This window comes from Eumetopias jubatus, unplaced genomic scaffold (assembly GCF_037043125.1).
Source record: "Eumetopias jubatus isolate StellerSeaLion01/CBP00866 unplaced genomic scaffold, mEumJub1_p1.0 scaffold_13, whole genome shotgun sequence".
Lineage (NCBI taxonomy): Eukaryota > Metazoa > Chordata > Mammalia > Carnivora > Otariidae > Eumetopias > Eumetopias jubatus.
In genome coordinates this window covers 113,509,566-113,532,525 of record NW_028274819.1, presented here as the reverse complement: position 1 = coordinate 113,532,525, position 22,960 = coordinate 113,509,566, and the positions used below count along the sequence as shown (strand labels likewise).

The 22,960-nt window shown below is 39.8% G+C and overlaps 1 protein-coding gene and 1 long non-coding RNA gene across 2 annotated transcripts in view; one reads left to right on the top strand and one right to left on the bottom strand.

Moving 5' to 3' along the window:
* The window catches only part of LOC148162707 (uncharacterized), a 174,919-nt gene extending 169,123 nt beyond the window's left edge, over nt 1-5,796 (top strand). The window contains exon 3 of the long non-coding RNA XR_015766627.1: nt 5,344-5,796. This is a non-coding gene — a long non-coding RNA (uncharacterized LOC148162707). The remainder of the gene's footprint in view (nt 1-5,343) is intronic.
* A 1,866-nt stretch (nt 5,797-7,662) lies between these two features.
* On the bottom strand, nt 7,663-21,650 carry ANGPTL5 (angiopoietin like 5). Its single transcript, XM_028105752.1, has 8 exons — nt 21,558-21,650; nt 19,808-19,952; nt 18,016-18,119; nt 17,407-17,500; nt 15,203-15,303; nt 13,434-13,554; nt 11,225-11,410; nt 7,663-7,982 (listed from the first exon to the last, which is right to left on the bottom strand). The coding sequence occupies exons 1-8, from the start codon at nt 21,648-21,650 to the stop codon at nt 7,663-7,665; spliced, it is 1,164 nt and encodes a 387-aa protein (XP_027961553.1).
* Nucleotides 21,651-22,960: the final 1,310 nt, after the last annotated feature.

Below are 22,960 nucleotides of genomic sequence, written 5' to 3'. Positions count from 1 at the left end.
ATGATAATACCAATATAAACCATAAAATGTACCAGGAGATTTAGTTAAAAATATCTATAAGATGTTCTTCCATTTGAACCTGATTCCTACAAATAATCTCCAAAATTATCCCTTTCTATAATCCTCCAAAAATCTATAAAAGCAAGGAGAACACCAAAGGGAAATGGTCAAAATCAACTGTTGTAGAACTTTAGAAATTAACCAAAGCCTTGCAACAATCTAGAGATAATTTATTCAAGAAAAATGGCTCAATCTTGGTAAGAACAGTGAGCTTTGTGATTTTATAATTTGATCTATTCCTACTTCTCCTCAGATCATAGTTTTGAAAACCAATAATTGCAATCACAGTAAAAATCAGCAGAGCCTGGAATACACTGGAGATGGTAGAATGGGGTCAGAGCTCCTGCAAAGCACATTCACAGAGAATCATCACGGTTTGACGGCCTGGTGGTTCCCTAGAAGAACCCACTCGTAATACCGTAGCTTACCTTACTTGGAACCCTTCCATTGCTAAGCAGTCTTTTCTCCAGGGGCCTTTGCTGAGAACAACTAGAGGCAATTATGTAACATTGCAGCTGCCTAAAGTAATGGATAAGAGTTGAGCCAAACAATAGACTAACCAAAAACTTAAAAGGAAAAGCTAGCAAATAAGATGTCCATGGGGGCTCTAAAAAGCTGTATAACTTTTAGTATGAAGCTTGGGAATCTTCTTGGGATTCTTCTAGATTCCTGGGAAGCTGGAAGGCTGCTTGCATGTATAGAGCTGTATGCCCTCACAGGGCTCTGCACATGCTCAGGAAAGACCTAAGAAGGCCCTAAACTTTCACCTCTGGCTCACTTTGAGCTCCTGCACAAGGAGAAAGTGAAGGCTAAAGCAAAGTTGTGAACTTCCTGGCTGAGTCTTGAAGTCAGGCCCCCAAAACACACAAAGAGCCACTTGGCAGACTGGGAGGCTTATTGGTTCCAGGCATTTAAGGAAATCTCTATCAAACCATTAAGTGGCCACTAAGCTAACCAAGCAGACACTTGAGTGGGCAAACCTGAAGAAGAATAAGGACTTTACAAAATTAATTCTGAAAATTCACTAAGCAAACAAACACATAACAACAAAAGCAGCAAAAACAACAAGCCATGAGGAGTGATAAAGAGTCTGAACTGCAGAGTTGCCACATGATATTATTTTAAGTGTTCAATTTGCAACAAAAAAATTATAAGACATGCAAAGAAACAAGAAAATATGGGCAACATACTGGACAAAAAACGTAACAAACAAACAAAAAAAGAGTCACTAGAAACTGTCCCTAAGGAAGCTCAAACATTGGACTTAGTAGACAAAGACTTTAAATCTGTTGTTTAAATATATTCAAAGAACTAAAAGAAACCATATATAAAGACTTACAGGAAAGTATAAGAATGATATGTCATCAAATAGAGAATATCAACAAAAAAATTATTTAAAAAAAAAGAACCAAATATAAATTCTGGGGTTGAGAAGTACAATAACCGAAGAGAAGGAGCCCAGATTTGAGCAGGCAGAAGAAAGAATCAACAAATTTGAATATAGGTCAATTGAGATTACCCAGTTTGAGGACAGAGATAAAAAGAATAAAGAAAAATGAATAGAGCCTCAGAATCTTATGGGGCACCATCAATAGTACCAACATATGCAAAAATGGTAGTCCAAGAAGGAGAGGAGAGAGAGAAAGAAGCATTAAAAATATCTGAATAAATAATGACCAAAAACTTCCCAAATTGGATGAAAATCATTCATCTACATATTCAAGAAGCTCAAGAAACTCCAAATAGAGTATACCCGAAGATGAGGTAAAAATATTCTAAAACTGATTGTGGTGATGGTTGAACAATGCCGAATATACTGAAGACCATTGAATTGTACTCCTTCAACAGAGTGCATTGTGTATGCAAGTCGTGTAGTACGTGAATGATAGCTCCAAAGAAAGAAGAGAATAAGGTACTGGGACCTGCTACAGCGTGGATGAAACTTGACAATGTTATGCTAAGGGCAAGAAGCCAGTCACATGATGTGGGTGCATCCATATGAAATGTTCCGAATAGTTCCATAGGCACAGAAAGTAAATTTGTACTTACAGGGGCTGGGAAGTGGGGGAGGCAAATGGGGAGCGACTGCTGAGTATGGGATTTCTTTTTGGGGTAATAAAAATTTTCTGGAATTACATGGTGGTAATGTTTATAACATCTTGTGAATGTACTAAAAATCACCCAACTGCACACTTTTAAAGGGTGCCTTTATGGTTTATAAATTATATCTCAGTTCTTTAAAAAAAAAAAAAAAAGCAATCCCCTCTCCCTAAAGCATATTCAGTGGCAGAGGGAGGTAAAACCATTGTTAAGTTTGTACGTAATTATGGGCATTCTTGCGCTGGAAATTTGGTAAACTGAAATGTGCGTACAACAATACCTATTTAAAACAGTACTCATTGGGAAACAGTTATTACTTTGGAAAATGTTTTTCCCCCTGTTCTATAAATAGCCAAAGTTCCAGGGAAAAGAGTAACACCCAATATATAATTTAAAAGACATGACCTAGTGTCAGAGGGTAGATTGTATAGGATGGTTCCAGGATGCCTCTGCGCTTGTCTCCAGGATGCCTGGGATTCTGGCATGGACACTTAGCCAAGATGAGGGCAGTGAGCTAATGATTTATGATGTGTTGTGTACAGTTTGGAGTCTGCTGGTGTCAGGCAGAACCAGTTTGTTTATCGATGGCTTAAGCCTGGTGTAACCAGTTGGACAGCCTGGTGTGGCTACGTGACCGCAAGAGACATGAAAGCCCCTGCTGGAAACTTGGAAGTTCTGCTCCCAGAGCAGAGATGCATTACACACAGCTCTTGGCAGTTCAGTCTGGAGACTAAGTCCACCCTTGTACAAATAACGAGCAGCCTGGGAGCTACATGAGGAAGTGGCTTGTGCTCCCAATGCTTGCTTGCACTCTTTCTCCTTCTGCACTACTTCCTTTGTCTTTACTGATGGTGCTCCGGGAGGCCTGCTAAGTGTCCCAGTCATCCAACCAAACGACGCAGTCCTTGTCCTGATAATGCAACCCCAACCGCAAACTGTTCTTTTTGTAAAAGGTAAGGAGGCGGCAGCCTCAGAAATTCTATTTCAGTGAGACCCCCAAATTCTGTTAACAAATGTAAGCAGAGGGGAGTCCCCCATCCCCGGGACAGTGCCAGCGTACCCAGCAGTTGTTCATGAAGAGTAACTGCCCGGGGTGCCTGGTGGTGCCGGCGGTTAAGCTTGGTTTCGGCTCAGGTCATGATCTCAGGGTCGTGAGATCAAGCCCCACGTGGGGTTCCGTGCTCAGTGGGGAGTCTGCCTGAGATTTTCTCTCTCCCTCCCCTGCTCCCCGCTCCCCATGCTTGCTTTCTTTCTAAAGTAAGTAAATAAATAAATAAATAAAAAGAAAGAAAAGAAAAGAAGTTGCCCCTCCTGCACCTGGAAACTCAACCGGGTCTCCCAGTTCAAACCACCACAATTGGTCATTCTCCGGACTAGGGTGCAGAAGTCATATTTGTGAAAGAAAAAGAACTCTCGTTGAGCGGGAAGTGAGGATCAGGCCACCAAACTCCGAATCTAAGAGTCTACTTCTAAGTACCCCCCTCCCCCACACACATCATCTATCTCATAGACTGTGGGTCTAAGTCAGAGACCCTCACGACCTTCCAAGGCACATCAACAAATTTAGGAGAAAATCCTCCAATCGTGTCTGGGTAGAGAAATGTTTGGGGTGGAAATTTTCCAAAATAATTTACCAGGACATCCAGTGTAGGAAGACAAGATCGCCCAGAATCCCTACCTCCACAATTCACAGTCCCGTCCTCTAGCCCAGCAGAGCTTTCCTCATGTATAATCTGGTCTCTGGCACAGGTGTTCAAATTTCTCCGGGTTCCACCAGAGATCGAGTATCAGGGCACAAACGCTGGACCCTCACTGCTTTGGAGTGAGCCTCAGATGCCCCCTTCTGCTTTGCCTGAGCTCACCCCACGGACGTGTCTGGGGAAGGCTCTGCTCCCTGAATCTACTACCAGACCCACCCCTCTGGCTGCTATTTAACCACCGTTCTCTCCATCACGACCACCTGTTACCCTGTCTGCCCAAAACGTCACCGGCACACAGCCAGGCTTGCCACCGCCCTCGAGGATTCTGACAGTCCTGGCTCGATCTCGCCCTGTCCTCTCATGGCCACGTCCTCCGTGCCGCCACCTGGCACCCTGTGACTCAGAGGCGTCCAGACAGCATCCTGGCCCCGTAGCCCGTCCTTCTCACTTGCTTAGGGGCTGAGATGGACTCCCGGGGCCTGCAAGAGCCTGAGTGCGGGGCCTCTTCCTTGAGGATCCTCCCAGCCCCTGAAAACTCCCATTGAGCCACAGAGTCACTGTTCTTTAAAATACCACTGGCTCTTTTTCTGAAAGCAGGCAGCTCAGGGGAGGACACAGGTTCTCCTAACTTTAGTTTTTGTTTGTTAGTGTTTGGGTGGGAGGGGATCCAGTTGACTTTTCCTTCAGGACCCCCTGTGTCCTAGGAGAAGGGGCGAGAGCTGAGGAACAGTGATCCAGACTCTGCAAGGAAGAGGCTCTGGGGTCAGTCCCGGTCGTCACAGGATGGCTGCAGGCCACCTGGCTGGACAGAAAAGCAGCGAAGGACTTTAACACACACAGAGTAAACAGAGCTGACTAATTCTTCCTCGCTGTTGTGGAGGGCAGACATAGATCATTTTTCTGCCCGGTGTCTTCCTCTGAAGCTCAGTGGTGGCTCTGCGAGTCGCCTCCAGCCGAGCATCCACAGGGACATCGGGCAGCCTGAGGTGTCCTGTGGCGGCTGGTGCATACGTCTGCGTCCCGGGCCAGGCACATGTGGACACCCTGGGCTCGCGGATGCCTGGCAGGGCGCTGACTGGATTAGCACATTGGAGCTGAGATAGTTGCAGTATGAGAAATCCATGTCTGTTATACCCATACTCATTTAAAATGGAAGTTTAATTCAGGTCCTGTGTCCAGATGGTAGAACGCCAAATAAAGTCCTTAATTTTCAGATTATCAGCTGCTTTCATACTTCACATTTATGATACTAAGTCTGTTTACTGCTTGAATATTTGGCCAGTTTTAGGAGTCTTATTTTGAGACATTTATGGAATTTTACCCCCAAAAATGTATTTGGTAACAAAACTTCCATCCAAGTGTGAAATTGCAGTATTGTTAAAGATGTAAATTAAATATGTTTTCAGATATGTTTCTCAGAAATTTGTGTGACTTACAAAAAAAAAGATCAAAGTTCTCATTTTACCATTTGTCTTGGTTTCAGGAGCCGACCTCTGAAGTATGAAGGGCTTGGGCAATACTGGAAAATGCAGTGCCCCTGGTCTTACTCCCAGCCGGGAATGCACCGAACTCTCAAGCATCACAAACCAAGCATTTGACTTCTTAACTTGCACTTTCACAGGAAACACAGAGAATGAATGTATTAGATGCATCGGTGATGTTTTGTAATTATGCTTAAACAGATTTCAGCTTGTTTCTAGCCTGCTTCTAAGTACTCTAGTTCTCAAAGTTGTCATGCCTGCTAAGCTTTTCCTATTTATAATTAATACATATGCTGCTATAGAGAGAGAAGCCTCTGGGTCTGCATATTTTTCTTTTGATTTCTAACCAGACACTGTTTCAGCGTTTACTAACAAGGAAGGTGTAAGTTGATGAAAGAATTTTTATTTGTATTTATTGAATTTGTTTCAGTGTGTGTGTGTTCACAGGGGACCATTTCTCTGGGGCAGCCCTCAGAGCCTGAAAGGATGATCTGTGATGATGCTGTTCAGACCATGAACTATAGCACGGCCTTCCCTGCCCACTGCTGGGGATGCGTGTGGGCTGTCAGGAGAGTAGATAGCAAAAAAGGAACAGTTGTCCTGATCGCTTAGCTTCTCCCAAGGCTCAGGTCGCCTCATTTCTGGGAGCCTTGAGCTCAGGATTATTAACCAAAATATGCCTTCTCCTTCACAACGGGGCCTAAGGCCTCTTGATACTTTGCAGCTTCTCACAAGGCTTCCTGAGGGCCATTGCCCCTTAGCCATTCTATGTTCCTCCGACCTGGTAGACATCTTCCTCCACTGCCAAGACACAGATCCTCAACGGTGCCTCCATGAAATGCATGGAGGCCACAGGGAACCATGTTCCCCCACGTGCGACCTGACCCTGTGCAAATCCTGGATGTGATCTGTTCACAGCTTTGAGAGGCGATCAAAGCAAAAGCAATTTTGCACGGTGACCCTGCCATTTTTGCCCATCCCTGAGCTCAGATCAGATTCTCCGTTCTGATCAAGCTCAGCCCTACCTGGGCTGATGTCTCCCCTTGATCTACATCCTCACATGTATTTGTAACTCAGTCTTCTTCCTACCTCAGTGTATCACCCTAACTCTGGACAACGTACTTTTCAGTTCAATACTGGTTCTTGTCTCCCTTGTCTTTTTTTTTTAATGTTATGTTAATCACCATACATTACATCATTAGTTTTTGATGTAGTGTTCCATGATCCATTGTTTGCGTATAACACCCAGTGCTCCACGCAGAACGTGCCCTCCTTAATACCCATCACCAGGCTAACCCATCCCCCCACCCCCTCCCCTCTAGAACCCTCAGTTTGTTTCTCAGAGTCCATCGTCTCTCATGGTTCGTCTCTCCCTCCAGTTTCCCTTCTTTCATTTTTCCCTTCCTTCTCCTAATGTCCTCCATGCTGTTCCTTGTTCCACAAATAAGTGAAACCATATGATAATTGACTTTCTCTGCTTGACTTATTTCACTTAGCATAATCCCTCATCTTTTTGATCAATGACTGACACTTGGCTCAGGATGTTCCCTGCTGTTTTCCCAAGGAATACTTGCCATTCCAACTCTTTCCAACTTAGTGGAAAAAGTGGAGGGGACAGGCTTGTTCCAAGAGCTGCCTCTAGACCACTGAGTCATGGCTGTTTCTTTGTTGTCCCTCACTTAAAGAAGTTCCTACCATTCTCGCCGGTTTAATATGGGATAAAAGGATATAAATGTACAGTACATTTATTACAAACAAGAATAAAATTACCACAATAAAATGTAGAAAAAAGGACTTTCTTGGTGCAGCAAACTCTTATTACCTGTAAAATATTGTGGAATCACCTGGAAATAGTAAAGTATTTAAACCATGTGTATATTAATCTGCACAGTTATTCCTTGTAATGGTCTTCAATAGAAATTATCTGTATATTATAGAGTTGACCATTTCTAATGAATATGGAAATAAGTATAATGTTCTCTTCAATTTTCCTAACAATATTCCTACTATAATACATGTTCTTTGAAGAGAAGGGACAATTCTTTGAAAGGACAACAGACTCCAGGAAGACAAGGTGCAATTTACTTAAAACAAATTTTATTACATATTGTTAATGTGCTTAGTAGTAAAAGCATACACTGAGCCATGTTTTATAAAACTCTACAAAAGTAAAGATTTCTAATTAAACCCTTAACACCTAGATGTCATCTATAGTTAAATTTTGGCTAAAAGGTTTGAAAGAGTAAAAAGAGAAACTATGTAAAATCCCTTCTATATTATCAAAAATAACTGTGGAACACACACTACAATTTAAAAGGAGATTACTTAAAATATGGATTGTAAGTTCTTCTAATCTTCATTGAAACAGATTTAATCCTGATAGGTGCGTTGTTTTTGGTCCATGTGCCCCATTGGATTCCAGTTGCAAGCAATTTTCCAGGGAAGTGATGAATGCCGTTTAGGTTCGCTAGACCACACTGGTTGAACCACCAGCCGGTGTTGTTACTCAGGTGACTACAGCTTTTCACGGCCTGACCCCGGACTAGGCATGCGGGGCGACACCCATCATTATCCACATCTGATGTGCTGAAAGGCATTGCATTTTGGTTTTCTTCTTTTCTGAAGCCCCGGAAAGCATCACCTGGGTAAAACAGATTTTTTTTACATGGGTACATTTAAAAGGCACTTTTTGTAAATTTAATTGACCTTTGCCAAATCTGTTGTTATAAAGCTTCGCATCTAGAGCTAAGGTTTCGGTTATTTTCTACTAGGTATCGTATTAAAATCTCTCCTCCAGATTGCAATATAGCAGAACCTGGAAATGAATTCCTCAGCATGATAGGCATCGTTAAGTGGATATTTGGTGTAAAATCACAGTCCAAACGGAAATTTGGCTGTGTAGACAGAATCAGATAATTTAGGCCAAAAATGATGCTGTACAAACCCGTCATACTTTGGGGAATGGTAATATGGTAATAGGGAAAAGAAGAATTTCTATGTAATAATAATACAGAGTACAGAATAAGTGTTCATGCCTCTACCATTCTCCATCGCTTGGCTGGAAAGGTTGCTGCCACCTTTCAGATGCTTCCATCTGTAAATGCACAAGTTGTTGGGTTTTATTTAGGGGCCACCAGGTTGGTATAAAACACCCAGTTGCTTCCAGCATGCCATCAGCTACACTACCGAGGTGTGCCTTTTCTTCATGGCTCCCCACACAACACATGGAGAGGAGTTGAAGGAAAACCATTTTTAAATGGCTGATGTTCATGTATGGTATCCCTGATAGGCACCAAAACCTCAGAGTGAGCATCTTGGCCAAGGAGCCCACGTAAGTAAGTAGCAGGGGCAGAAGCCATGCCCTATTTTACTAAAACCGTATAAACAGAAGGCTCTAATTAGTCCCTTACATGAGATCACACCTGCAGGTCAACTTCGCTAATCTGGGGCGCTGGGCGGCACAGTCCGTTGAGCATCTGACTCTTGCTTTCACTCAGGTCCTGATCTCAGGGTCATGAAATGGAGCCCTACATTGGGCTCCGCACTCAGTGGGGAGTCTGCTGGAGATTCTCTCTCTGCCCCCCCATGCCACACACACATGCATGTGCACACTCTCTCTCTCAGTCTCTCTAAAATAAATAAATAAATCTCTAAAAAAAAAAAACTTTGCTAATCTGTTTGAAACACTGACTTAAAGTGAAGCTATGCAAAATCTTTGAGGAATCCAAAGCCCACATTTGTTTCATTATGTTCCGAATGTTTGGGTCTTTGAGGAGCCTGGAGAATTTCCTAAGTGGTAGTGGCTCATCCTATACCCCAGCTCTGCTGGTTATTAAAGCCTCTTACCCTACACTTCACAGGAAATGAAATGCCCACATTGCAGGGATTTGCAGGGAGAAGATAATTGTCAACACCCACACAGAAGTTCGGATGAGAGACAACACTTAAGGAACATTGCCTAAATCATATGATTCCTCCACAGATAGTTTCTCTGGACAAAGACCAACCACCAGAATGGTTATATGTTATATGGGCTCCTCCCTGGGTTGTATTTAATAAATGATTCTTAAAATACAGTGCATAGGGGTTGTCTGGCTGGCTCAGTCGGTGGAGCATGCGACTCTTGATCTCGGCATTGTAGCTTCGAGTCCCACGTTGGGTGTAGAGATGACTTACAAATAAAATCCTTAAAAAATAATACTACAATATAATGCATAAGTCTATTTTTAAGACCTAGCCCAATAAAACTCACTGCCATGTTTCCTGTGAGAGTCTACTTAGAACACAACACTGTTTTCTCTGAGAACCCAAATGAAGCTCTCTCAAGTTTTAGAATCAAGAATATTTGTCCTCCTGGAACAACTGTGTTGTTCAAATGTTCAAATTTCATATTTCTATTTTTGCTCTGAGGTCAAAATCAAATTTGCAATTCACCTCTACCATGCACCTGATCACACTTAACCCCCTGGTTTTATCTGTTTTTATCTTTATGTTCTACTGACGACTTTTCTTTATCTTGATTGTATTATGTGATCATCTGTTGAAAGTTACTTCACCTTACTGGGAAAATGCAGAGTATTTTCTGAGGGCAAAGTCTGAGGGCTCTGTGGTGAAAACACTTGCACCATATTATAAATCGTATCCTCTAGATCCTACTCCAAGAGAGAAACCCACACAAACATTTCCTAACAGAATATGTTCCATATTGAGATAGTTCTTTCCACTTTTATAGATGCAGCATTAAAAATCACATATTGTAACTCTCGAAAATTTTCCCTGTACACCAGGATTGGAATTTCAGACCTTCACCTAATATCCCAAGGCTAAGCCCCCTCGGATGTCAGGGACTCCAACATTACCCGACACCTCTTCACGCTCAGCCATTTTCCTCCCGCTGTGTCTTGGCTCAAGCCGTTCTCTTTGCCAACATTCATTGGCCAGAAGCCTGTCCCTTCCTCCAAGTACAGATTAGTGGTTCTCAACTATAAGAATGCTGACATCTCCATCTTTGGATATAAATACCTGGGCCCAAACTGACTGAATCCAGCTCTGCTGTAGTATATACTTTCAAAAAACCTTCCACGTTAAATCTAACATTTACTTCTTGTTAGAAACTACCCTTCCATGAAGATTTTCTAGTTGCAATCGATTGGGATCCTTCTCTCCCTCTCTTAAATCACCAAAGCTCTGCCAGTATTCAGTATTCCAAGCTTTTGGTTTTCTTTATCCTCCCTCTATATTGTACTCAGTTAAAGACCTAGGAACATATCTCACTCATAAATATACACAATAAACAAGTGCCATGATGAGCAACAATAGGAGAGTTGAATTTGGTATTAACTCAAATTTAATACTTTTCAGCATCAAATTATAAATTTAACATGATGTATTTTGACTTTCTTAAAAATTACATTTATTTGGAAATGAGTAGATGAAACAAGGTATAGTGAAAAAAAATACCCACTTAACTGGCTGTTCTATCAACCTGGCTCCTTGCCCTGGCTCATGTGTGATGAGCTGGGACTTGTGGGCAAGTCCCTTAATCTTAGGTTCCTTCAGCTGGGAAGTGAGAAGAAGAGAGATCAGCTCTAACATTCTATAATTTCTAAATGCCAACCTCTCATAACATGAAAATGTCAGCAATTCCTTCCCAGCCTGCCCCATAGACTCTCCTTCTAAAGAGTCAATTGCAATTACACATGGAAAATAGTTTTAAAGAATATAAGCTCTTCAAAATCACGAGATGGTTCAATGATCATAGCAGGGCTTCAAAAATATCAGTCATGTGTCCTAGACCAAGAGAAACGCATTACTTTATCTTCACCTAATATTGACTAAGCTATATTTAAATATCCTGCATAATTTGGGGAATAAAAAACTTACCAGCATTTCCTGAATACCGTCCTAAGTGCATCTTAAAAAATCTTGTTTCATCTTCTAGCCAAAAGTTATCATATGATGCATAAGCAAATGTGTCATCTTCAGATTCCAATGCAATATACAGCATAAAACTGGTATTTTTCTGATTTACTATATAAAAAATCTTTTTTAGTCCTAGCCAAAATTCACCTGTTAAAAAAAAAGTGTTTCAACATATTTTAATACAACTTAGAATAACCCTTTATTATTGAGTGTTTGGTGTTGTTTAGTTTTAACACTGAAATGTCTCACATAAATTATTTGAGAGACTAGATAGCCCTCACTCAAATTATCAGTGTTTGCCTAATTTACAAAATATATATATACATATATACATATGTATTATTTGTATGTGTGTGTACATACGTATACAAGCATGTATATACACCTACACACACACACATATATGTAGTCTTCCCCCTTCTACTTCACCAGCCTGGGGTAACTAGACTGTTTTATTTTTACTCTCACCAAAATAAATTCAAAAATTCATTTAACGACTAACTAAAATTTCAAGATTTACCTCAAGGTATGTCAACAAAGAAGCTGTTGAAATATAATGGCAGGTAACAAAATGATGTGTGCTCATAAATGTTAAGAGTTTTAACCTCCAAATCAGCAGCTCCTAAAGAAACATTTCCTGAAAATGCTCAGTTGAAATTATTTTTTTTTTGTCTTTCAGAATGATGCCCTGTGAATAAGCATTTCTTCATTAGAATGCAGAGTGTCAGCTACCTACAAACAAACATGTCATGACATGTGATGAATGAAAATGAATTCCAGGATGAATTAGGAAACAGGGTTGGGACTGCATGCTCCTTGCATGTTCTAGCTGCTGGCTTCGAGCCTCCCCCTGCCCACCTTGGCACAGCCTCTGCTCTAACGTACATTCCCCCAGCTGCACCCTGAGATGACTGAGGGAAGGACGGGTCTAGTGGAAACAAACTTCCGAGAGTTGGCGAGTTGGGGGACAGAGTGACAGCATTCACGCGGTTGCAACTCTAGCTAGGGCACCACATTCCCCTCAGGGCTGACGGGGCGCTCTAACTGCACACCCATGCAGGAGTGGAAATTACCCCGAAGAAGAGACAGGAAGGGGGTCCACTTGGTGTCTCCAGTCTATGACACTCCATTATAAGTGTCTTCGCCATCTTGCCCCTCTCCCCAGCCCCTAATTTGAATTAACAATATATTTTCCTTAATCCCAAGTTTATTTTTAAACTATACCAAGTACAGTCTGTTCACATGAAATATACCTGCCTGAAGACCTTTGTCTCAAAACTCAGATAATTTCCCGGTAGAAATAAGCATCAAGTGAGAAGGATGGCAATTCAGAACCTGTAGATCTATGACTACTGAAATTAGGAGGTAGCACTTGCCAGAAAATTAGAGGTAATGCTGGGAAAATACACTATATTAACTGTGCTCCATGACATGGCATCTGTCCAGCCGCCTTCGTAACACTTCATTACATGTCCCGTGCTTTCTAAAATCATTAGCATGCAGGCAGGATTGTAGCAAGACAACTAACACCCCTGCTTACTAAATCCTTGGACGATGTTATCAAGGGATGTTAAAGCTTTTAAATTAAAACAACAGTAACTTAAAATAACATCATGAAAATGATCAAAATCGCCTGCAAAACTTCCAACAAAGTTCAAATTCTGCAGTGGTCAGAAATACTGGCATTCCTATTTGCTGGCAAAGGTAATGCTGTCATGCGGCAATTATGTGAACAGACTTCACAAATTTTTATAAAATACTACTCCCAGGTCACGTGATTTGAATTTGTACCACTGTGCACCTCAATTCTCCATTCGCGGAGACATACCACACACATCAAGCGTTGCAAGGTTCATGACAACCCTGCCCACCCATTCAGTGTTTCATTCTACAAATAGTTGTTGAGCATCTACCAGAATTCTGCTAGGTACACAGTAAATGCTTAATAATTACCCAGGTTAGAACTTTCACTCAACCCCGTTTCAACACATATCTAAAGATAAGGATTTCCAGATCCCAACCCAAGACCCACTCGTTCTAAGTAATAGAAATGAAGAGAAAGTAATTTGAGAGAGGATTTGCTGTTTTTGCTTGTGATGTGACCTACAGAGAAACAGTCCATAGGTGTCATGCCAAAAAGAAGAAAAAAAGAGGAGAAATAAGATTTGACCTAAAAGGTCGCCAAATCCATCCAGATAATCACACCACAGCCTTTGGAAATCAATGAGCCCATCAACCCTCTTCTGTATCACGGTCCATCCACCTCCTCGGTAATCCATGTCACACATTACCTAAGACAGACCCAGAAAAGATAAAAATCATATACTATCATTTTCATTCATTGACATAAAGCTCATGCTTCATCCTTAAGCCCAGAGAAAGCTAAGACAGTTCCACTGAAAGTTTCAACGCAGTTGTATGCTATTCATATATTCAAATGTCAATCTCTAGAAATAATGCTGTTTATTTTAAGACAAACCTGCAGCTAAGCTAATTACAGTTCCCTGTGTCAGTAATCCATTTACATACATGTGTTCTATGCTCGTAACCCTCAGCCCCATGGATATTTTTCAGTTGAGTGGTAGTGCTACCAGTCTGATGTAGCAGCCTGAGGTATCTGCAAATTCACTTTTCCTTTGAATGAAAACACTGATTTTTTAAAGTGTTCATTAAATATGCCCATGTACCTGTCTTCAATTACTCTTTTCTCCAAAAGCCTGAAAGGCCTGTGTTCAGACTGGGCTCTGCAGACAGAATGGCGCGATCCGTGCCCCACCTCGGCAGGTGTCTCTAGCTGCACCTCTAAATGCCCCTAAAAGGACAGCTGGAGGGACCCCAAGAAGTGACAGAAAATCTAAGCCAGCATCCCCATCCGAAACTCCCTGCACACGGAGAAAGGCAGCCTGGAGGAAGTTAGGTAACAAACACCTTCCCACAGCTCGAGAAGGTCATTATGCATCCCACTCGTGACAAAATCAGAAGCCTTCCCTCTCCTCGTATGTTCAGGCTCATTTTTGAATCTGTAGGTGAAGAAAGTTAGGTAATTTTAAAATTATTTCTCATCTAAACCCCAATTTTTTGACATCTTGTCAATAGATGAGAAAATAATGTTAGAAATAAATAAATAATTTAATAACTTCAGGATGAGAAACTGGTAGTATCTACTCAGGAGACAAATTATGTTATTGTTTAATGAGATTATCAATAAGATGTGATAGTGACATCATAAACTTTCTTATGCACAAAAGAGTGAACAGAAAAAATTATGTATAAATAATTTATATGTTATTGTATATGTACTATTCCTAGGTTAATATTATAATATATTATATATATCCTGTCAATAACAGTAATTTCTGATAGAAATTTCTTCCAGAAATCATAGCATAGGATACTAAAGATAGACATGAGCGTAATTTATCTTATTCAGTTTAAAAATGGTTTTAATTTTAAAAAAGGTTTTCTTAATCTGTCTCATACTTCAGTGAAAGGTTTTTTGTAATTATTAATTTCTTACATAATCACATAAAACCATCTGTCACCTTCATGTATAGGAAGGGAAATCAAAGTTTTTTTAGCAAGTTCCAAGGCAGAGCACCCCACTACTTTCTAATATCCACAAGCTAATTAAAGCAAGCATTTATATGCATATTTCTGCCCACTGTAAAGATAATATAAGCTCTTACACCAAATGGATTTACTTCAAAGAGTATAAACATGAAACCTCAAATGGAAAAGTGAAAAAATGAAAAACTCTCAAGCTGTTTTACAGGTTCATGGTTTGGGCAAAGAATTTCAGAAAACCAAAATTTTGAAACTGGAACTTCTACCCATTTATATTAAAAATTTCAAGAAAAAATATTAAAACAATTGAATTTTTAATATTAATTAAGTAGATTGGCTGCTTGTCCTGTTTCATATGATAAGGGAAAACTTTACCTCAAACGGGTAACTAGATCCTTCCGGGTAGATTATGTATAAACCACTTGGTGTTTTGGTGACAGAGCCAATGGTATTTTTAATGTCAGTACAATCTAAACCTAGAAAAGTAAAATCAGTTAGTTAGGATATTTTCAAGTGTGTATTTAAGACTTAATCATTTTACTGTAGAGATCTGACAGTGCTCTCTGAAATTATAATTTCCATTAGCGATATGATGATTTTAACTTCTTAGAAATGAAAAATGATCTCGATTTTAGAAATCAGGAGAAAACACACGCAAGAAATGGGATTAAGGAATTCTTGTTGCAATAAACCTTCACTAGTAACATCACTGTTACTGATTAGTACTCCATACTGCTTAAATGTTCCTTTTGGGATCCACATTTATTTAATAGATTTTATAGTTATGCATTCTCTCACCCAATAAATAATGCTCTTTCCTGAATCTAGGCTTATTTTGGGGGCATAATGTGTAAAGGAAATCTATATGAATGGGAAGGAGAAAACCAAATGATAATAATCTACCATACAATAATCTACCCAAAGTAGATTAATGACAAGTGACACACCCTTGACTACTGGAAACTTCAGAGACTCTAGTTGGGAAGCGCCGTTACAAGAGCCAAAGGGAGAGGACGGGAAAATCACTTTCTGCACCAAAAAGAAATTATGCTTGAGGCCAGAGCCTGCTCTGCGGCCAATAGTTAGAACTGTAGCATCCTGTAATCACCTTCTCCAAAGCATCCCACTTCCCAGGGTGTTGTAAGCATATTATTTGGATATGGATATTACATTTTATTCTAAGACACTTTGTGTTATCTTTTATAAATGTAATAAAATAAATGCAACCCTTACATTGTTAATTACCCGGAGAAACAAACACATGCGAGCCTTTGACTCCAGACCAGCAGCCTGTGTTAGAGTCCTAGCCCTACTCCTCAGCAGCCGAGAACCCTTAGCTAGGCTCCTCAACCACTTGTCTTCTTCCATCATTGTAACAATACTGCCTACTTTATAGTGTTATTCTGGTGATTACTTAGTGAGGCGCTATATAAAGCACACATATGCAGAAAATGTCTACAAAAAGTTATCTGTTAAAGATTGTTTGCTTCCCCCTTTTTCTCCAGAAGATAATGGGTTTGTTGCCTTTGTTCTGAATTGCTGAGACGTTCTTATAGAACCTTGGACGCAAGGAGGTTTGATAAGAGTTCACAAGAAAGAATCGATCTGGGTTGGAATACACGCTTTGCTATCACCATCCAAATAAACGTGCACACATTCTTTAGATTTTTCTGGGCTGCATATTCCTCCTCTGATGATGATCATCATCACAGCAAAGCCTCATATTGTCTTACTGTGCATTAGGCACTATTTGAAGAGCTTTTCACGCACTTGGTCATAGAACCCTTGCAACAACTGTAGGAGGTAAGTGCATCATCAGTTTGCTGATAAGGAAATGGCATGAGTTAGTGGAAGGCGGGCGGTCCGGCCTCCGCGCCCACGCTCCTAACTACAGGAGCTGCAATAAAATGATTTAAAATAAAATAACATACGCAAGTGCCTGTCTTACACCTGACACTTAGGAGATTCTCAGTAATTGTTTATTTCCTTCCCTTTGTAAGGAAGAAAGGTCATACCCTAGGCCCTCAATCATATTTATTTACTTGGAGCTCTTTGGTATTCATTCACATTTGTAAGACATGATGCGGTATTGTCCTTAGAAACCCAAGCCTCTGGGAACTACTACACTGTATTTTTATACAAAAAGCTCTAAATTCCACTTTATTTCTGTCTTAAGTTTTTCTTTTCAAATTTTGTGTTCCAATTTGAAATATTTGGAACATATCAAAAATACTCCACAGGTGGAAAGAACTCTGAAACCTTCTTTTCTTCTAACTGAAGATTAGTCATGAATAAAATGTAGGTCAGCCCAGAAACAACGTACATAAAACCATGCGGTTTGCAACAAATTGAGGATGTACGTTTGATACGGCATGGCCTTCAGAGGCTCGAAAACCTTCCCGACTTAGGAAAGCACATTTGTCCGTGTTGAAGTCTGCCCAGTGGCAGGTAGGACTCCTCCAGTCCGTTAGATAATAGCTGTATTTTATAAACAAAACCCCTAAAGGCACCAAGTCGTGCGGGAAAATCTGAAGCAATTAAAGACAAGAACGAAAAGTCTGAAACAGCAAAGTTCTCACCATGTGACTGAACCGGCCTGTGGGGAAAAGGGTCCAGGTGCTTTCTGAGAACTTCTGTGGTCAGAAGGAGAACCCGGTTCATGAGCTCGTTAACCTAAACACACAGGCACACCTTTAAGCACTTTATATTCGAACAAAACCCCTTCCCCTGAATTCTATAGCTGGCGTCCCTGAGCCTCTTACAAACCCAGCTCTGCAATATGTAATAATGCCCACTGCCCCCCCACCCACTGCGCCCCTCACCCCTACAGCAAGGCTGCAAAGGAGGAGCACAGGGTCCCTGCAGGTGTGGCTCCCACCTGCCCCCTGGGCAGTGAGCAGCCTTGTAGGCCGCCAACCTGTTCCTTCCAGCTCCCCCTCACACACCGGGGCTCCTGGTGGGCGCCACTTAGGGCCTGCGTCTTTCAGTCAGTTGTCCCCTTACACCCACCACCTCACCAGCACCAGGTCCAAGCAGCTTTGTGTCTGCCTGAGGCTTGCTATGATGCCCCTAACAGAGTAGGCCCTAAACACACGCCTGGATGTGACCACAGTGCAAAATGAAATAGCTGTGCCTCCAACCATATCGATGAATATGTGCAGTAACGACGCAAGAGAACAGATCCATACCTGATTGGATAAATAATCCAAGGAAGTTTGTTGCTCGTCCATCATATTTCTTAGCAGCTTTTTGGTATTTCGGGTGTAGGAAACAATAGAATTTTGCAAGTTTCCTTAAATCATAATAAAAAGTGTTGGCTAAATATTAGATTGTTAGAGAAAATAGAGTGAAAAATCATGAATTTTACATGATTTTGGATAAATATGTAGACACAATAATATCTCAATCTATCTAAATACTCCAGTTAGTTTAACTTTTGTTTAACCAAGAAAATAACTGTCTTAACACTTCTTAATGAAACTATGCTTTCCAATAGCTTAGATGACCCCCAAATAATTTAATCTCATGTAACAGAGAGACAATATTCTGAATATTAATTCTGACTTCATAAGATGAGAGATACAAAAGCAGGAGGTCCAGAAGTCCTCAATTCTTACCATATAAGAAAGTAAAAGGCAATAATCCATATCATGCAAGTTAATTTTCAAAATAAATATTTCTCTTAGTTTGTTCTATTACTGCTGTATATTTTTATATAAGCAAATAGCAAACACACATATACACAATAAGTCTTAGTCAAAGTTTCGGTTGGCTGGTTTCTGATTGAACTTTTACTATACGTTTTTCTTTAAAAAAATTTTTTTTTATTTTAAAGCAGTTGTATTCTTAGAAGTGTTGCCAGAGCAGTACAGATCACCCAAATCGTTGGAGAGCAGGCTCCCGTGGTGTCCCTGGATGTTTCAGTCTGTACTTCTTATACCCAAGACATTCTCTACGACACAACCCTCAAAATCAGGAACTAACCATCCACTATGTTGTGTTTCCCAGGCCAATTATAGAGATGTGCCTTTTCTAACAGAAGCATCTACATAGTATTCTTCAAAAGATTCTCTCTAATTTTCACTCTCACAGCAGAATTACGTAATAACCCTCGATATCTTAAAACCGACCCCACCCAGCTACATCCCTCTTTTTCACTTTCAGTCTCTCGCTTTCTGTTAGATTCCTCCGGATTTAGACATCTGTCTTAAGGGACAGTACCCACGGGGCACCCACCGGCCTGAGAAACCAGAGGTGCTCGTGTTGCACATAGAATTAAGCACATAATTTGGCCAGGACGTCCACCCTGTAAGAGCTAGACTAGAGCATCACCCCCTCCCTCTCCGATCCCCCTTCTTTATCTTGCCCACCATGTGCTTGTAATAGACCATGAAAATTCCTGCGCTGTCACTGAATAGTTTTAAACAAAAATCAAGACTTTGACCATTTGTTCTTATGCTTTGCTACATAAATCGGCTATGAATTTGTATTATACTTTTTGTAGCAGCTATTCAGTATTAATGGATTCCCTCCTCAAAACTAAGGTGCAATTTCCTAGTGGCTCAGAGGGAAGATCAAAAATAGCCATCGGTGGATTGATAAAACACAGCTCTCAGGGCCCTCTGCCCTCGGTGGGCAGCAGATGCCGCAGGGCTGTGTATAAGAAGGATTCATTCATTTATTCACCAAATATTTACTAAGCACCTACCATGTGCCAAACACAGAAAACCTCTGGCCTAGGATGATCAACATACATATAAAATGACCCAAACACATCAAGGAGGGCATGTGATGTGATGAGCACTGGGTGTTACTTGCAACTGATGAATTATTGAACACTACATCTGAAACTAATGATGCTAATTGAGTTTAAATTTTTAAAAAATGACCCAAACAAAGCTAAGGCCTATTTCCTTCTATGTATACCCTAGAAATAATAAATCATATACCCTTATAATTGTGGTCATTTTTAATACTTACTACACATAAAATGTTTTTCTTCTCGCGTAATTTTAATTTTACCATCACATGACTCCTCACAGTCTTCCTTATAAACAGTATCATTACTTTTACTCTCATCTTTTGCATTAGATACGTCTTCTACAACATTAACTGCTGGAGAATCCTTTACATTAAAAAAATAGAAATAAGAAAATAATATATGAAGTATGTTCTATACATAATACATAATAAGAAGAGTGCATGGAAAAGATGAAATTTCAGGACGTACACAAGGATGATCGTTAGAAGAAAAAAAAAACAATGAACTGGTTAGTCAAACTTCCACAAGTAAACCTTATGGGTAAGTTTTAGGTAAGAATAAAAAGTATATGTTAATTCAATATTTTTGCTCTCCCTTCTTCTTCTCCAATTCCTAAGGGATATATTTAGGGTCTACTTTCCATTAGTGGCTCCGTGGCCTTGACCTTGAACTTTAGCCCATTCGGTGTCTGATCCAGCACCCAGCCTTCCCTGCTCCAGGCATCTATCTGGCAATCTGAAGTTCCTTGACCAGGACTCGGAAGGTTCCCTGAGATATCTACACTTCTAAGCCAAATGGGCTTTCTGCCAGCAACCTATTAGGAATCGGGGGCGGGAGGGGTGGGTATGTGTGGAAGGCTTGTTGCTTTTGTAGAAACTAAGCTATTTACAGATGTGAAAGATCAAGTACTCATTGGTTTGAAAGGTATCAGTGACAATAGTAAAAAAGCACGGAATTTTGCAAAATCAACAACAGAAGTCTTCTTGGAAAGCCAACTATACAGCTGCCATTCCAAATGTATTGATTTCTGTTGGTAAATACTGGTTTTCCGATATGAAAACATTCTTTGGTAGAAGTCACATAGATTTAAATAAATGTTATTAAAAGAAAACAGTAACAAGCTTTACCTCCCTTTGACCTGGATATTGAGAAAAAGGTAAAGAGCTAATCATATTATAAAAGATATTTGCCCCCAAAAGACCCTGGCATTTTGTTACATTGACCTATTTTTAACTTCTTGCTCTTTCCCCTCTCCTCTTGTAATAATTGGCATACTGATGTTTTCAAAAACCTAGGTGACAACCATATTTTTTCAGCTCTAAATAAATAAGGTTTTTACATTTTTAGTATTTTAGAGAATTGCATTATTAATATTTGTGTGGCTCTCCTAAAATTTATTCTTTATTCAACCTTGGAACTTTGAATTTGGTATTGATACCATGGTAAATACATTGTAAAATATTTTAAATTATAAATCAATATTTGAATATGTACAGATTCAAATCCCCATCTACTTAGAGTACTGCATATACTTTATTAGCTGTCACACTGACATTGTTTTAAATAAAAGTTTCTAATTTCCTAGGTAACCACTCACAAGACTGTATTTGAAATATAAACGCTTATAGAATACTCATTTTTTTAAACAGCAAAGTGAATTTTTTTATACCTATCAGCTATTTCATTATCAAAGTTAACCTGAAAGTTGCTGGCTAGTTTTTAACCTAGGCCTGTAATTTCTTTAAAATTTTTTTCATTAGAAATGTGTTAAGTGACAATCCTCAGTTTATGGTTTCCTAAGTTTAAAAATAATATCATTTAAGCAGAGTCTCAGCATTCTAAATAAACACTTTAATCTTTCCATAATTACATTGGGTACTACAATTAATATTTTCAAACTTTTAATATGTATCTTGAAAACAATATAACCATACTTCCTAGCTAAAATAATATTGCTAAAATTCTTACCTTAGAATGATGTACACAGTTACCTTGTATAACTTCTCCACAAATAAAAATAACTGTATTTAAGAATAAAAGTGAAGCTTGAGGAAGATACATTATATTCTTCTTGGAGAAATGAAAAACTTCTTCAAATATCAGTCAGCTCTCTGTTGAAAGAACTACAGTGCATAGAGTCTTCAGTTGAAAACTTCTGGAAGGTGTTCAACAAAAACAGCAGCCAATACTTACTGGTTTCCATGCCCTCGTTTGAAACAACACCCTTCGTATGAAAAACAAGGTAGCCCATAGAGATCCTGTCATTTTTAAGTTATACAAACCTTTTTTTAATGGTTATATGCCTGCTGTTAGAATATAGGCAAAAGCTAGATAAATAAGGAAATAGATAAAGCATGAATTTATAAGCCCACCTAATGTTTATGAGTTGGATTTTGGGGGGCCTTGGAAAAAACACCTTTGATAAAATGTCCCTCAATAATTGTAAACCAGTTTGCATAAAAATAGTAAGGAAGAAGACATGAATGATGGAGTAGAAAGAAGTTTATATTGAAATTGTTTTTACAAAACGCTAAGCAGAAATCTAATCAATGTGGACATCCAGGACAGCTAATTCAGTAAAAAGTAAGCTTCCCCCTGAATTTAGCTTTCAGGGATGGTCATATTAATCACATAAATGCCAAATTTCTAGGACTCTGATTTGTATGTAACATCTATGTTACTAAAACTTCAAAAATTCTGAATGTCAGGGAACTATTATTACTGAAAATTACCACTCTCTAAGAGCTGATAGATCAATGTCTATAATGAGTCTCCAAACAACCCCGTACACACTTCCTTCTCTTCATTATATAAACATGCCTAGATATTCACTATGCTAAAATTAAATAAAATAAAAGGATCCAAATCTTTCCTGAGTCTTGCTTCCTGTTCCAGGCATTACGTTCTCTACTCCCTTTTCCCAGCCCGAGAACTACCATAGTGTTTCTGGGGCTAATCCTGCTGACTGGGGCACAGTAGGCACTCAAATGCTGATTAATGAATTAATACCTTCAAACAATTAAGTATTCTCTGACTGTACTTCCTCACTGTCCACTATTAAACCCAAACACTCTTTTACTCTTGAGTCTCTCCAGCGGGCAGCATGAGGCGGCTGGTAGCATTGGCTCTGAGACCAAATCAAATCTTGATTCCGCCCTGCCTTCGTTCTGGAATCTTGAGCAAAGTTATCTAATACCACGATAGCTTAACTACTTCCTCTGTAGAATGAGGATTATGCTGTGGAGTCAATGATTTAATACACATAAGCACTCGGCACAGTGCCCCAGAGAAAGCAGGCACTCAAATGTTAGGGGTCACTATTATTACTATTATTTGACTTGATCTATAATGCAGTTCTAACATTGCTGACA